The 14,341-nt window shown below is 44.0% G+C and overlaps 1 protein-coding gene across 2 annotated transcripts in view; it reads right to left on the bottom strand.

Annotated features, from left to right (window-relative positions):
* snx30 (sorting nexin family member 30) overlaps nucleotides 1-14,341 on the bottom strand; it is a 69,108-nt gene that overhangs the window by 10,894 nt on the left and 43,873 nt on the right. For both annotated transcript variants that reach the window (XM_070888328.1, XM_070888333.1), the window contains exons 4-5: nucleotides 5,576-5,734; nucleotides 833-1,028 (exon numbers count right to left, since the gene is read on the bottom strand). In XM_070888328.1, coding sequence (XP_070744429.1) covers nucleotides 833-1,028; nucleotides 5,576-5,734 — 355 coding nt within the window. The remainder of the gene's footprint in view (nucleotides 1-832; nucleotides 1,029-5,575; nucleotides 5,735-14,341) is intronic.

Raw genomic sequence — 14,341 nt, 5'->3', positions numbered from 1 at the left:
AGGTATAAAGAGGGGGAGGGGAAGTCAGTCACTTACAGGTGATTATCTTTACACAAGTCATGGTCTAAGTGCCATCGTTCGCTTGTGTAATTTACTCGGTAATTTGCCCCGTCAATCATGTCTGGAAACCGCACTGCTCCAAGTGACTGGTATGGATTTTATGCATGATCTCTGTTTGTTGCAGTTGGAGATGTTTTTTTAAATACTTTGTTTGTTTTGCTGTAAAATGCGCTGTTTGGCTGAGAGCCCTGCCGGCCACAGGTCCCACCCTGCCTCCAACTCATTGGCTGGCTGACACAATGGTGTCAATAGACACTGGTACAGAATTCTTCATTCCGAACTGACCTTTGCTGAAAGCAACAGAAACTGAATTACAAAATCAGCACAGTACAAAAATGGTCACAAACAGCACCAAGTCAAAAGAAAAGAAAAATAAATAATTTAGTTGGTGCTACACTGAAGAATGGATGCGTTTTGACTGATAGCATCACTCTGGGAAAAGCCAAATTATAACAGTTAGGGTTCCAAATGTAATTTTTGGTAAGATTGTTGGCTTCCAGGAAAGCCAAGATACTGATTGTAGAGGCCATTAGGTCCTAACAATCGCCACTGAATGACAATAACTTGGGATAGGGTGAGCGAAAAAAAGAGCACTCAGTTGCAAGAACTATGATTTTAAGTCTGAACAAGTAGGAAATGTTTATCTTAGGAGTTGCAAACATTCAAGAATTTAACGAGTTATAAAGCAGCCGACCATAAAATTAACCAGTGAAATCAGTGTACAAAGAACTTGCATCTAGCAAAGTTTGAGAACAGGTTTCGAGTTTCTTACCTGCCTGCTCTTTGACTATCCTCTGTGCAATTCGGTCAATCGTTCCCAGCTTCTGAGAAAACGTGTCCAAGTAATCCCCCATAGCAGAAAACTCCACAGGCCGATTTCTTAATTTGTATCCTCCAGTAACATATTTTACAGACTCTCCCATCTTTGTGATAAAAGCTAGGCCTTGCTTTTTATAAGGATTCAGATCCTACACAAAAGTGAAATCCGAAAACCACAATTAGTTGCGAAAACAGTTTCATTATGCGTACTGTTTTTTAAAACTTTATTTTTGTTTACTCTGGTTGGTAACCAGAGGACACAGGTCATTGGCAAAAAGAACGAGGAGAGATGAGAAAAAAAGTTAGCGCGAATTGTGGACCAGGCTTGAAGGGCCAAATGGCCTACTCCTGTTGCTATTTATATCCTTGAGTTACGATGACCTGGAATGCGCTGCCTGGAAGGGTGATGGAAGTAGATGCCAGGCAGTCAGGCCAAGGCAGGTCAGGCCAAGGCGGGGCTGTCCAGTTTCCAGATGACTCCGCCACAGATCGACCCGGTGTCTGGATTCTGGACATCGCACTGTGGTAACTTTCAAAAGGGAATTGGAGAAATACTTGAAGGGGGGAAAAGTTTGCAGAACTACAAGGAAAGAGCAGGGAACTAATTGGATAGCTCTTTCAAAGAGCCGGCACAGGCATGATGGGCCAAATGTCCTCTGTGCTGTATCATTCGACTTGTCAGATTAGGAATGATCACCTGGTTACTAAGGTAGTGATCACTACCATTTCCAAATGATCAGTTTAACTAAAAAAAAAGATACTGGTATCAGGACTGGTGACAACTACAGAGAAGGAAAAGCACTTGGCAAGCATGCAATCAATTCGTGTGTTTGGATCCTTTTAATAAGTCAGGTTAATTCGTGGCAGCGATCGAATCCTCGCACTCAGTACAATGCCTCAACAAGGATCACAAGTTTTAGTAATTTACCCAAAATATCCATTTTGATTAACAGTTATTCATATTTATCCTACAAAAATTTTCCAACACTACAAGAACTAGGAGCAGGAGATTCGGCCCTTCGAGCCTGCTCCACTATTCAATATCATGGTTGATCAACCTCAACTCCACTTTCCCACAGTATCCCCATATCTCTCAATTCCCAAGTATCCAAAATAATCTATCAATCTCTATCTTGAACATACTCAGACTGAGTATCCACAGCTCTCTCGGGTAGAGAATGCTAAAGACTCTCATCCCTTTGAGTGACAACATTTCTCCTCAGTCTTAAAATGGCTAACCTTATGGGCTCAAGTTTCAGCCGGAGTTGCTCCTATTTTTTTGGAGCAACTAGCTTAGAATGGAGCATCTTAGAAATTGTCATTCTCGGCATTTAGTTTGCTCCAGTTCTAGTCAGTTAGAATAGTTTCATTTTAGAACAGATTTTTTTTTCCCCCAAAAGGAGGCATGTCCAGCCACTTCCACCTGTTTTGCAAATTTAGGCAGCGAAAACTTACTCCATTCTATGTTAGTTTGGAGTAAGTGTAGATTTTTTGTACGCTCAAAAACCTTGCCTACACTTATAAATCAGGCGTAGGGAATGAAAGATGGGGCGGGAAGAGAAGGGGGGTTTACAGACATTAAACACTTCACTTTTACAAAAAGAATCAATAATAAATCAACCAAAAAAAATAAAAAAATTAAGTTTCTACTCACCTACTGCAGCACCAAGAGCCCACCAACAGTGTGTGTCTCTCGCTGTCAGCGAGGGGAGGGGAAAAAAAAGAGGAGAGAGAGAGAGAGAGAGAGAGAGAGAGAGAGAGAGAGAGAGAGAGAGAGAGAGAGAGAGAGAGAGAGAGAGGAGGCTGAACGGGAGGGAGGCCAGAGTCCCGATCTTCGCCCAGGGAGCCCATTCGGCCAGGATCAGGCCTCTCCGACGCAGCCTCAGGGGCAAGGAGCCAACTGCACATGCACTCTAGCGTGCATGTGCAGAGGTCCCGGCATGGTTTTCAGTGCCAGGACCTGGCTCCGCCCCCAACCCCTTGTGCTGCACCACGCCGAGCACGAAGACGTCCCGAGGAGACCGGAGAATCACAAGGTAAGTTTTCGGCGCCCTTTTTATTCCAGAAAGTCAGCGCACCTTATGGAGATGTGCTGTTTTTCCAGCGGGCGGAAACTTGGGCCCTATATTCTGAGAAAGTGACCCCTAGCTTTCGACTCTCCAGCCAGGGGAAACATACTCAACATCTGCCTCCTAAAGCCCTGTAAGATTATCTTTCACTGAGACCTCTCCTCCTAAATGCTAGGGAACATAGGCCTGGTCTACTCAATCTCTCATTAGGACAATCCTCAATTGAGATTCAGGATTGAGAAACGGTTAGTAACTTTGCCATAAGGTTGCCGAATTAATTACAGCACCAAGATAAAATTAAGATTAAGCGTTAAGCAAGTCCAAATTAAACCATTTTACACTAAGATAGGGATCATGATCAGTAGCTCCTTGGAGGAAGGTGTAATCTGCCCTCGTTCCAAATAAAATTATGTGCTAGTGATGTCTCAGTATTCTATCCATGACAATGAACTCAGCAAAGAGATACAAAAGGGATCTTGGCGCCTGTTGGTTGATGGTGTCACACTGGTGTCACCTGCATTGGTCAATTCCCTTCACTGATCAAAGTCATGGAAAGGTGGTTAACTTATCCTAAGGAACACAGTTAACAGGGCAGCCATTCCTCATGCATGTGTTCTATGAACACAAGCTGTTTTTTAAAAAAAACAGGTGCACTTTGTGACCTGAAGCAAGTTTTGACAAGTTAGAGTATGCTGGGACATGCTTATTTTAAAACAAGTCATGAGCATTGGCATCATAAATTGACTATTGAATTGAACACGTGTGTCTTAACCCTTTATATACAGATATTTACTAGCTTTATGGCATCCGGAGCATAGCTTGATTATTGGGGTTATTTCAGCAACCCTGCATTTCCTTCTTTTATATGCTTGTCCTGAAAAAGAACAATTTCCTATATTAATTGAGGTTTTTGCCCAGTGGCTATGTTAGCTTGAACAAGATGTTGGATATTGTTTAATCAAGGCTCAGTTCCTGGCATCCAGCTCCCGGTTGCCAAAAGTTAGAATCATTTATCACCAACATTACATTTTCATCTGCATGCAAAAGATGTGCTTGAACCTATCAAGCTGCAATTATACTCCTACAGTATGTGGTGGTTTCCGATGGCACTGACTACACCCATTAAGGCACGCGTGCAAAAAAATATTTTCAAGTAGAAACATTGGCCCCAAGTTTCACTATGATTTGCTCCTGATTTTTTAGGAGCAACTGGTGTAGAACGGAGTATCTTAGAAATCGGAATTTTCGCCATTTAGTTTGCTCCAGTTCTAGTTAGTTAGAACAGTTTCACTTTGGAACAGAATTTTTTTTTCTCAAAAGTGTCCGGCCACTTACGCCTGTTTTCAAAGTTTCGTCAGTGAAAACTTACTTAGAATGGAGTAAGTGAAGATTTTTGTACGCTCGAAAAAAACCTTGTCTACACTTTAGAAAATCAGGTGTAGGTTACAATTTAGGCGTAGGGAACGAGGTTGGGGGGGGGGTGGGGGGTGAAAGGAAGTCATTAAATTCTACAATCAATCCTTAGTTATACTTATACAAATATTATACAAATAAATCAAACCTGAATAAAAATGTACAAGCATAGAAATAAATAAACCATCTTCCTACCGGTGTGAAACAGCAGCAGCATTTGAGCTGCTGTGCTTCAGGCAGGCCTTTCATGTTGGAGATAGGCAGGGGTGTGGCGTCAGTGTCTCGACAGCAGCGGTAGGCGGGAAGCAGCCTTCGAGCTGAGCTGCGGTGCTTGAGGCAAGCCTTCATTCCCCGAGAAGATGCAGCACCCGGACGGACTGGAGGCCATTCGGCCATGGGATTGCAACGGCGTCAGCGGCTGGCCGGGAGCCGAAGAAAGAACACAGGACATACGCAGCTGATTAAGATTCTTTAGGCCGTTCGGCCACGCTTATGGGGCGGTGTCAGTGCGTCCAAGAAAGAAATCTTCACTTTTTCTGCAGTCCTTTTAAAAATGGCAGTGTGCCAATGTTTGTTTGAGACTGCGCATGCTCCAACGCGCACGCGCAGGGTTGCCGGCACCACGAAGGCTAATTTAAATTGTACCCGGCCCCTGCTACTTAGAAAATCGGTGCAAGTGTTAGGCTGCGAAGAGCACGCCGCGCCAAGCAGACATCGACAAGGAGCTCGAGAATATCGGACTTTTTTTTTTAAAAAGCGCAATTTTCAGCACGAAAAACAGGCACCCAGCTCGGAGATGCGCCGTTTTCGCCGTGGGACAAAACTTGGGGCCATACTGTGTTGAGGAAATCTGCAGTACAGGGTATATCATTTTGTCATATTTACCCTAAAGAAAATTTTCAACTCCAGCACTGCAAATTCACTACACATTAAAAAGGTTCATACAGGTTAGCAATGGAAATGCTGCATTACTGGACACCCATGACCAGCAGTATCTAGTCCTTGGCATCCAACGACCCTTGAAACCATCTTATAAATGAAGTTGTGCTTCGAGGCACTAGATTAAATGAGTGCTGCTCTTAACAGCATATCACACAAGTTCCTCTTAAACCACACCTCACAGCCGTGACTTCAATATTGTTTGCAACAACCTTCTTTATCGTCCTCTTTCCCCTCCCACCCCACCAAACTACTGAAGATTTAAATTCCCATACCTTTGCTGTAAGAAAAACGTTGAAGTTATCATTGAAGGAAAGAACAGGATGATCTGAGATTCTTTTCAGAAACTTGTCTAGTGCCTTCCTTCTAGTCTCCACAAAGTCTTCTGAAAAGCGATCCACAACTCCCTTCACTACAAACTTTTCTGGAAGTGGCTGCACAAAGAGAAAAAAAGTCTCCAGTTATTATATGAAATTGGTGGTTTTACACAAGGTCTTCTACCCTCTATCCCCAAATCAGATATTAAAATACACAGTAAACATAAGCTACTCTGTATATTCATTCACTTTCCTGGCAAATATAACTGCCAGGAAAGACTGAACTGGCTGGGGTTAGAGAACAAAGGTGACCTGATAATTTAAGACCTCTATGAAAAGGTTCAATAGGGTAGACGTAGAGAGGTTTCCACTTGCGGGGGAATCAACTAGGGGCCATAAATAAGATGGTTTCTAATAATTTCAATCAGGAATTCAGGAGAAACTTCTTTACTCAGTGATTAGAATGTGGAACTTGGTAACACGGAGTAGTTGAGGTGAACATATGCATTTTAGGGGAAGCTAAATAAGTGCATGAAGGAAAAAGTAATAGAAGGTTATGTTAATAGGCCAAGATAAAGCTTTCCCCAGTGTTCACCTTTGAAAAGATTGTTGATTTGCAATTTGGTACATACAAAAGATACTGTAACCAGTTCACTGTCCTGGGGGTGGGGGGGGGGGGAGGGGGGCAGAGAAAGAGGGATGATTTGTGACATGACCTGGATTATACTGTTACTTTTTTGCATAGATAGTGGAAACTGGGCCTGGAAATGGATTAGCAGAATGAACAGATCGGCAGTAGAAGATGCAATTTAAATGGGGATAAAGTATGAGGAAATAAATTTAAGGAAAAAAAAAAGGAACTCAGGAGATTGCGACCACTGAGCCAAAAAGGGCATTTACTCCTCAAAGTAATTTACATAAATCACAAAATTTGAACTAGGACAGAATAAATTAAAACAATTTTTGCATTCATTCAACATGGCAGAGCTCTAATGTGTAATATCACAATATAATGGGGGTGCGCCTTCAGTTCACCAGGCCAAATTCCAATCTTGGTCATCACTGCGAGGTGCCATCATGTACAAGCTAAATCATTTTTAAAAACTGGCCGGGGTGGGGAAGGGAAGAGAAAGAGGGTAAACTGAAAAAAAGAAAGTAACTGTACTTCGAGCTGGCCATTAGAATTTACACAAGTACATAAGCCACAGTTTGGAAGGATGTCAGCCACCTATCTGTGTTATGTACCCACCACAAGACCAAAATAAAAGTTTTAAAAAGTTAATGCAAATCCTTGAACTGGCCAAGTGTACCATTTTCTTCTACTTGAGGGGGTGGAAAGGAAAACAAGTTGTGCTCAAAACATTTTACTTCATAATGGGATGCTGGTGAAGAGGTTTTCTCCAGCATGAGCCAGATAATTGATTTCCCAGCTGCTTTGAGGTTTGAACACTCAAAGTGGCCAAAATTAGTGGGAGGACAGAAGATTGGGAAGCTTTTAAAACCCAGCAAAGAATGACTAAAAAAAAAATTGAGAGAAGATAGACTATGAAAGTAAACTAGCACAAAATATAAAGATAGCAAGAGTTTCTATAGGTATACAAAAAGAAAAAAAAAAGTGGCTAAAGTAAATGTTGGTCCCTTAAAAAGGACAAGACCAGGGAATTAGTAATGGGGAACATGGAGATGGCAGAAACTCTAAACAAGTATTTTGTATCAGTTTTTAAAACAGTAGAGGATGCTAACAATATTCCAATAGTGGATAGTCAAGGAGCTATAGGAGGGGGAGGAACTTAACACAATCACTAAGGAGGCAGTGCTCAGTAAGATAATGGGACTAAAGGCAGATAAATCCCCTGGACCTGATGGCTTGCATCCTAGGGTCGAGAAGTAACGGCAGGGATAGTGGATGCATTGGTTGTAATTTACCAAAATTCTCTGAATTCTGGAGAGGTCCCAGCAGATTGGAAACCTGCAAATGTAACACCCCTATTTAAAAAAGGAGGCAGACAAAAAGCAGGAAACTATAGACCAGTTAGCCTAACATCTGTGGTTAGGAAAAGGTTGGAGTCCATTATTAAAGCAGTAACAGGACATTTGGAAAAGCAAAGTTTGGTTAAGCAAAGTCAGCATGGATTTTTGAAAGGGAAGTCATGTTTGACAAATTTGCTGGAATTCTTTGAGGCTGTAATGAACAGGGTGGATAAAAGGGGAACCAGTGGATGTGGTGCATTTGGACTTCCAGAAGGCATTTGACAAGGTGCCACACAAAAAGTTACTGCACAAGATAAAAGTTCACTGGGTTGGGGGTAATATATTAGCATGGATAAAAGATTGGCTGACAAAGGTGGGATAAATGGTTCATTCTCTGGTTGGCAATCAGTAATGAGTGGGGTGCCACAGGGATCAGTGTTGGGACCCCAACTATTTACAATCTATATTAACGACTTGGAGGAAGGGACTGAATGTAACAGCCAAGTTTGCTGACAATACAAAGATGGGACGAAGGGCAATGTGTGAGGAGGACATAGTGGCTAAGTGAGTGGGCAAGAATTTGGCAGATGGAGTATAATGTTGGAAAGTGTGAGGTCATGCACTTTGGCAGGAAAAAAAAGAAAATTATTTAAATGGAGAAAGATTGCAAAATGCTGTAGTACAGCAGGACCTGGGGGTACTTGTGCATGAAACAAAAGGATAGTATGTAGGTACAGCACGTGATCAGGAAGGCCAATGGAATCTTGGCCTTTATTGCAAAGGGGTGGAGTATAAGAGCAGGGAAGTCTTGTTACAGCTGTACAGGGTATTGGCAAGGCCACACCTGGAATACTGCGTGCAGTTTTGGTTTCCATATTTACTAAATATACTTGCTGTGGAGACAGTTCACTAGGTTGATCCCAGGGATGAGGGGGTTGACTTATGGAGGAAAGGTTGAGTAGATTGGGTCTCTACTCATTGGAATTCTGAAGAATGAGGGGTGATCTTATTGAAACAAAATTATGAGGGGGCTTGACAAGGTGGATGCAGAGAGGATGTTTTCACTGGTGGGGGAAACTAGAACTAGAGGGCATAATCTTAGAATAAGGAGCTGCCCATTTAAAACTGAGGGGAGGAATTTCTTCTGAGGGTTGTGAATCTATGGAACTCACTGCCTCAGAGCTGTGAAAGCTGGGACATTAAATAAATTTAAGACAGAAATAGACAGTTTCTTCAATAAGGGGCTGAGGGGTTATGGGGAGCAGGCAGGGAAGTGGAGCCAAGTACATGATCAGATCAGCCATCATCATAGGCAGTCCCTCAGAATCGAGGCAGACTTGCTTCCACTCCCAAAGTGAGTTATTTGATGGCTGAACAGTCCGATACAAGCGCCACAGATCCTGTCACAGGTGGGACAGACATTCGTCGAAGGAAAGGGTCGGTGGGGCTGGTTTGCTGCGTGCTCCTTCCGCTGCCTGCGCTTGGCCTCTTCACGCTCTCGCCGTTGAGACGCGAAGAGCTCAACGCCCTCCCGGATGCACTTTCTCCACCTCGGGCGGTCTGCGGCCAGGGTTTCCCAGGTGTCAGTGGTGATTTCACTTTACCAGGGAGGCTTTGTGTGTGTCCTTATAGCGTTGCCGCTGTCCTCCTTCGGCTCATTTACCACGAAGGAGCTCCGCATAAAGCATTTGCTTCGGGAGTCTCGTATCTGGCATGCGAACTATGTGGCCTGCCCAGCGAAGCTGATCGAATATGGTCAGTGCTTCAATACTGGGGATATGGGCCTGGTCGAGGACACGGATGTTGGTGCACCTGTCCTCCCAGGGGATTTGCAGGATCTTGGAGACATCGTTGGTAATATATCTCCAGCGACTGGAGGTGCCTTCTATACATCGCTCATGCCTCGGATCCATACAGGAGGGTGGGTATTACTACTGCCCTGTAGGCCATGAGCTTGGTGGTAGATTTGAGGGCCTGGTCTTCAAACACTCTTTTCCTCAGACGGCCAAAGGCTGTACTGGCACAATGGAGGCGATATTGAATCTCCGCATCAATATCTGCCTTTGTTGACAAGAGGCTCCTGAGATATGGGAAATGGTCCACGTCGTCCAGGGCCAGACCATGAATCTTGATTGGAGGGCAGTGCTCTGCGGCAGTGACAGGCTGATGGAGGACTTTTGTCTTACTGATGTTTAGCATAAGGCCCATGCTTTCATGTGCCTCAGGTGAATACATTGAGTTTCAGAATATAGTCAGCCTCAATGTGCGCAGACGTCGTCCGCATACTGCAGCTCAACGAGAGGTTGGGGTGATCTTGGACCTAGCCTGGAGGTGGCGTAGGTTAAACAGCTTCCCACTGGTTCTGTAGTTTAGTTCCACTCCAGCGGGGAGCTTGATGACTGAGGTGGAGCACGGCAGCAAGGAAGATTGAGGAAGAAAGGAAAAAAAAAAAAAAAAAAAAAAAGAGTTGGAGCGATGACGTAGCCCTGTTTGATCCCGGTCCGGACGTGAATTAGGTCTGTAGTTGGCAAGGATCACTGCCTGCATGTCATCGTGGAGCAGGCGAAGGATGTTGACAAACATTTGGCGGCATCCAAAACGGAGGATGCGGCTCCATAGACCCTCATGGTCGAGTGTCAAAAGGCCTTTGTAAGATTGAAAAAGGCCATGTATAAGGGCTGGCACTGCTCCCTGCATTTTTCCTGCAGCTGTTGCGCTGCAAAGATCATGTCTGTTGTGCCCCATAGGGGGACGAAATCCAGTGAAATTCCAGGAGGAGCTCCTCAGCCACAGGGAGAAGTCGATTAAAGAGAACTCGTGACAACTTTCCCAGTGGCTGATAGAAGGGAGATTCCCCTGTAGTTACCGCAGTCGGACTTGTCCACTTTTTTTTTTTTTTAAAAAGATGGTCACGATCACAGCATCTCAGATATCCCGATATGCTCTCCTCCCTTCAGATGAGAGAGATGAGGTCATGTATCCATGCCAACAGCGCCTCTCTGCAATACTTTAGCATCTCAGCAGGGATTCCATCCGCACCCATAGCCTTGTTATTCTTCAGCTATTTTATGGCTTTGCCTGCCTCGTGCAACGTTGGAGTTTCACGGAGTTGGTGGCGGGTCGCATGCTGCGGGATGGAGTCGAGAACACTAGAGTCAAAGGCAGAGTCTCCATTGAGGAGATCTTCATAGTGTTCCTTCCATCAGGCCCTGACAGCCTCGGTGTCCTAGAGTGTTCCCCTGTTCTTAGCCAGGTGTGGGGCCTTGGGAGTTTGGACCGTAGGTGGCCTTGACTAGTGAAGAATCCTCACATATCATGGCTGTTGGCCAGTTGCTGTATCTCCTGTGCTTTTTCCATCCACCACCTGTTCTTTAGGTCCCAGGTTTTTTGTTAGACCTGATCAGATCAGCCATGATCTTATTGAATGGCGGAGCAGGCTCGAGGGGCCTACTCCTTCTCCTATTATGTTCTTATGGAGATGATTTATAACCTATTACACAAGAGGGGTTACCATTATGATACTGAGTCTTTGGGAGATTGCCAGAAAGATTTCCTTCTGAACAAATTTGAGCCAACAGTAAGCTATATTGAGACAAAGTTATCACATGCCCAGCATCTCTTGCACTGGATGACAATGGCTTTAAACTTACACATGGCATTTTAAATATTCTCCACTACAACCCTTCACAAGGAAACTACAAAAGGATTTACTGATACTATTAGCTTCATGCCCCTAATTGTAGTGGAGATTGCCTGATCTAATCCTACAGGACTAAGGTAAGGGATAGCATGCTATAAATCATCTACAATTTAATAGAAAAGAATACGACATGTTAATTTGCAAACTGAGCAAATCAACTTCTACATTGTTTAATAATGTGGCTTCAGAAATGGACAAAGTAAAGGTTGATAGAAGGTCTACTTAAATCTAGACAGGACTGTAGAAGGAATCAGATACTTTTAAAATTCTGGAGTATGTGCAAGGTGAGAAATTTGGAAGAGAAACTTGCATTATATAGCAGATCAGCACAATTTCCATTGACCAATAGAGCCCATGTTTAAATCCAGTTCAAACTCGAGGGATGAATTCTATTTGTACAAATCCGATGTGAAAGGGCTATTCTTCCATCTTGTTGCTATCTAAGTAAGCACAACTAACTCAAAACTGCCTACAATTTAGCACTGAATTGGTAATATATCTGCAAAGATGCATTGGGTGAAAAAATAAAGAGTCTCACATGTATAGCAAGGTGTTCAATTCTTGCCTATGCTTTACTTAGTGAAAATATTTCTCCAGCAATGACAAGTCTTGCCAAGGAATATATGACTCCTCCCCATCCCCCCAATTCCAAAATTATTCTTCCCTCCTTGAGAACAGTACACACACTTTTAGGCATGAACATGAATCATTAAAGTAATGAATGCTCCCATTTCATTGGAGCCACTGCCAGTTTTAACAAAAACAATTTAAAATATAAAAAGGGAAGTTGAGTAAGGATTGGAATATTTGACTACTCAAAAATGGAAAAGGAAACAAGGATACAACAGCTGACAACACACTTTTTTTTTTGGACATAGGGAGTATGTTTTTAAAAAAAAATATTGACAGCAAAATCTTAAGGACTGCCTTCACCAAGTTTAACATTCAATCAAATGCTAGCATATGCCATTCTATAAAAGCATGCCTGCTTTAGCCTGACAGTTTTCTTCAGACTGCCTTTGAAAGAGTTCTAAGCTCCTGCAGCTGCTAGCCACATATCTCTCAGCACACACTTGTCATCTTGCTGGGACTCCAAGATGACTTTTGGATCCCTAGTCCAAGATGATGCATTCTATTCTAACTCAATTCTGTATTTAATTTCTGCAGAAAAACAAACATTAGACTAGTGTACATACAGCATTGTTACAGGCAACTCCCAACCTTCCTGTGAACAAGTCAAGTTAGAGTCATCTCCCTCATCCAGTGCCCTATTGGGTAAAGGACAGCCAATGTCATTCTAAGCCACACAGATCAAAAAGCTCCATGCTGAATTACCACCATGTGCAGTGAGCAGTGTCAAGTCAGCAGATGGGGCAACTACAACTCACCTGTCCATGGGCCTAATTTTTTTTTTTTGGGGGGGGGGGGGGGGGGAAGGGGAAGGGGAGAGGAGAAGAAAGGAGACTAGGACTTCCAGTTCTGTATCTCCTGCATGAAAGTGGGTGCAGGTGCAAGAAAAGGATCAGGCTTGGCCTTGAAGCTCTCCATGTTCAAGTTGCCTGCTAACATTCATGATTATATGTTAACACTTGAATAACCATCTGGGCAAGGAAATGAAGACCACCTATTGGTTTATGGCTGAATACCCCAGTAACTGTCAACATCTTCAGGTGAGGACAAGGGATACAAAAAAAGGGAGCTTAGACCAACTTTAGATTCTCCCGTCCCTCCGCCTACATTAAGTATTGGGCACTCCTACAATTGGTAGAAGTGCAGTGGGATGTTTTACTGTGTTAAAGACACTATAGAAATGCAAGTGGTTGTTTGTTGCTGAACCAACATCTTAAGTGCTGATAAAGTGGCAGTTAAAGGAGGTGCAGGCATAGTTCTACAACCTTACACTGGTCACATTTATTCCACATCGCTCTTGGAATGTGAATTGTTGTGGAATCAGTGTATGTTTGTGCTGGAGCCGAGAGGCAGAGCTCAGCAGCAAGCCAGTTTGGGCGATAGGATTTTTCTGTGGCTGCATGACCACGAGGGGAGCAGCCAGCACCAGCATGAATGGAGTGCTGCAGAAGGCATTGGTAGCTTGAAGGCACAGAGGACATTGCAGGAGAATGTACAGCACACTTCCCTTAGAGCACGACAGTCAGCGAGAGGGGCAGTATCGGCAGGGCGCTGAGCAATGTTCAGTACAGCGCTGCCAGCATCAGAGGCTCCTCCCCTCGCTTAAAGGGAAGGGAAAATGATGGGTTGAATCATTCTTAATGCTCAGAGTCTCCGCGGGACCTGCGCGATGTGCATTACAGCCCCAAGCACTCAGAGCAGAGGGCTGAAGAATCACGCAGAAATCTGTAATGTATATACACATGTCTGCCCACCACCAGGGGGCACCACCATTGGAGGTCCTAGGCACACTCAAGCTGGCTCACTTTTGTATCTTCACTTCTGGAAGCCATTAAAGACTGACCAAGGGTCACACCTAGTCACTGGCTCACAGAACGGAGTTCATTGTATCATTTCATACATTACAACTAGTGACAAGGTAAATACGAACACACGCAAAAGAATGGCGAGCACAGCACGATAGAGTACTGTTGGAATTCGAGATATTCAATGAGGGAGAGGATTGGGGAGACTTCACGGACTGTCTCAATCAGCACCTCGTGGCAAACAACCTGAAGAGGATGATGTAGAGAAGCGCAGAGCAGTTCGTCCCGCCATCTGTGGCCCCACGATCTATACACAAGAATCTACTCTCACCCACTCTTCCTACAGAAAAGGATTACAAAGAACTGTGCTCTCTAGCTCAGGAACATCCCAAACCCATGGAAGGAATCCCCATAGCCAGATATCACCTCCACATGCATGCCCATCCAGAAGGGCAGGACGTAGCAGCATCCGTTGCCAACCTGAAACGTCCTGCAGGGCCCCACAAACTTGGGCCTGCGTTGGAAGACATGCGAGTGACTCCTCCACGATCGGGGTCAACCACAAGGCGATCTTAAGCAAGCTGCTGGCCACGGAGACGCCAAACCTCAGCAAGGTCA

This window comes from Pristiophorus japonicus, chromosome 1 (genome assembly GCF_044704955.1).
Source record: "Pristiophorus japonicus isolate sPriJap1 chromosome 1, sPriJap1.hap1, whole genome shotgun sequence".
Taxonomy (NCBI): domain Eukaryota; kingdom Metazoa; phylum Chordata; class Chondrichthyes; family Pristiophoridae; genus Pristiophorus; species Pristiophorus japonicus.
This window is presented reverse-complemented; position numbering and strand designations above follow the sequence as displayed.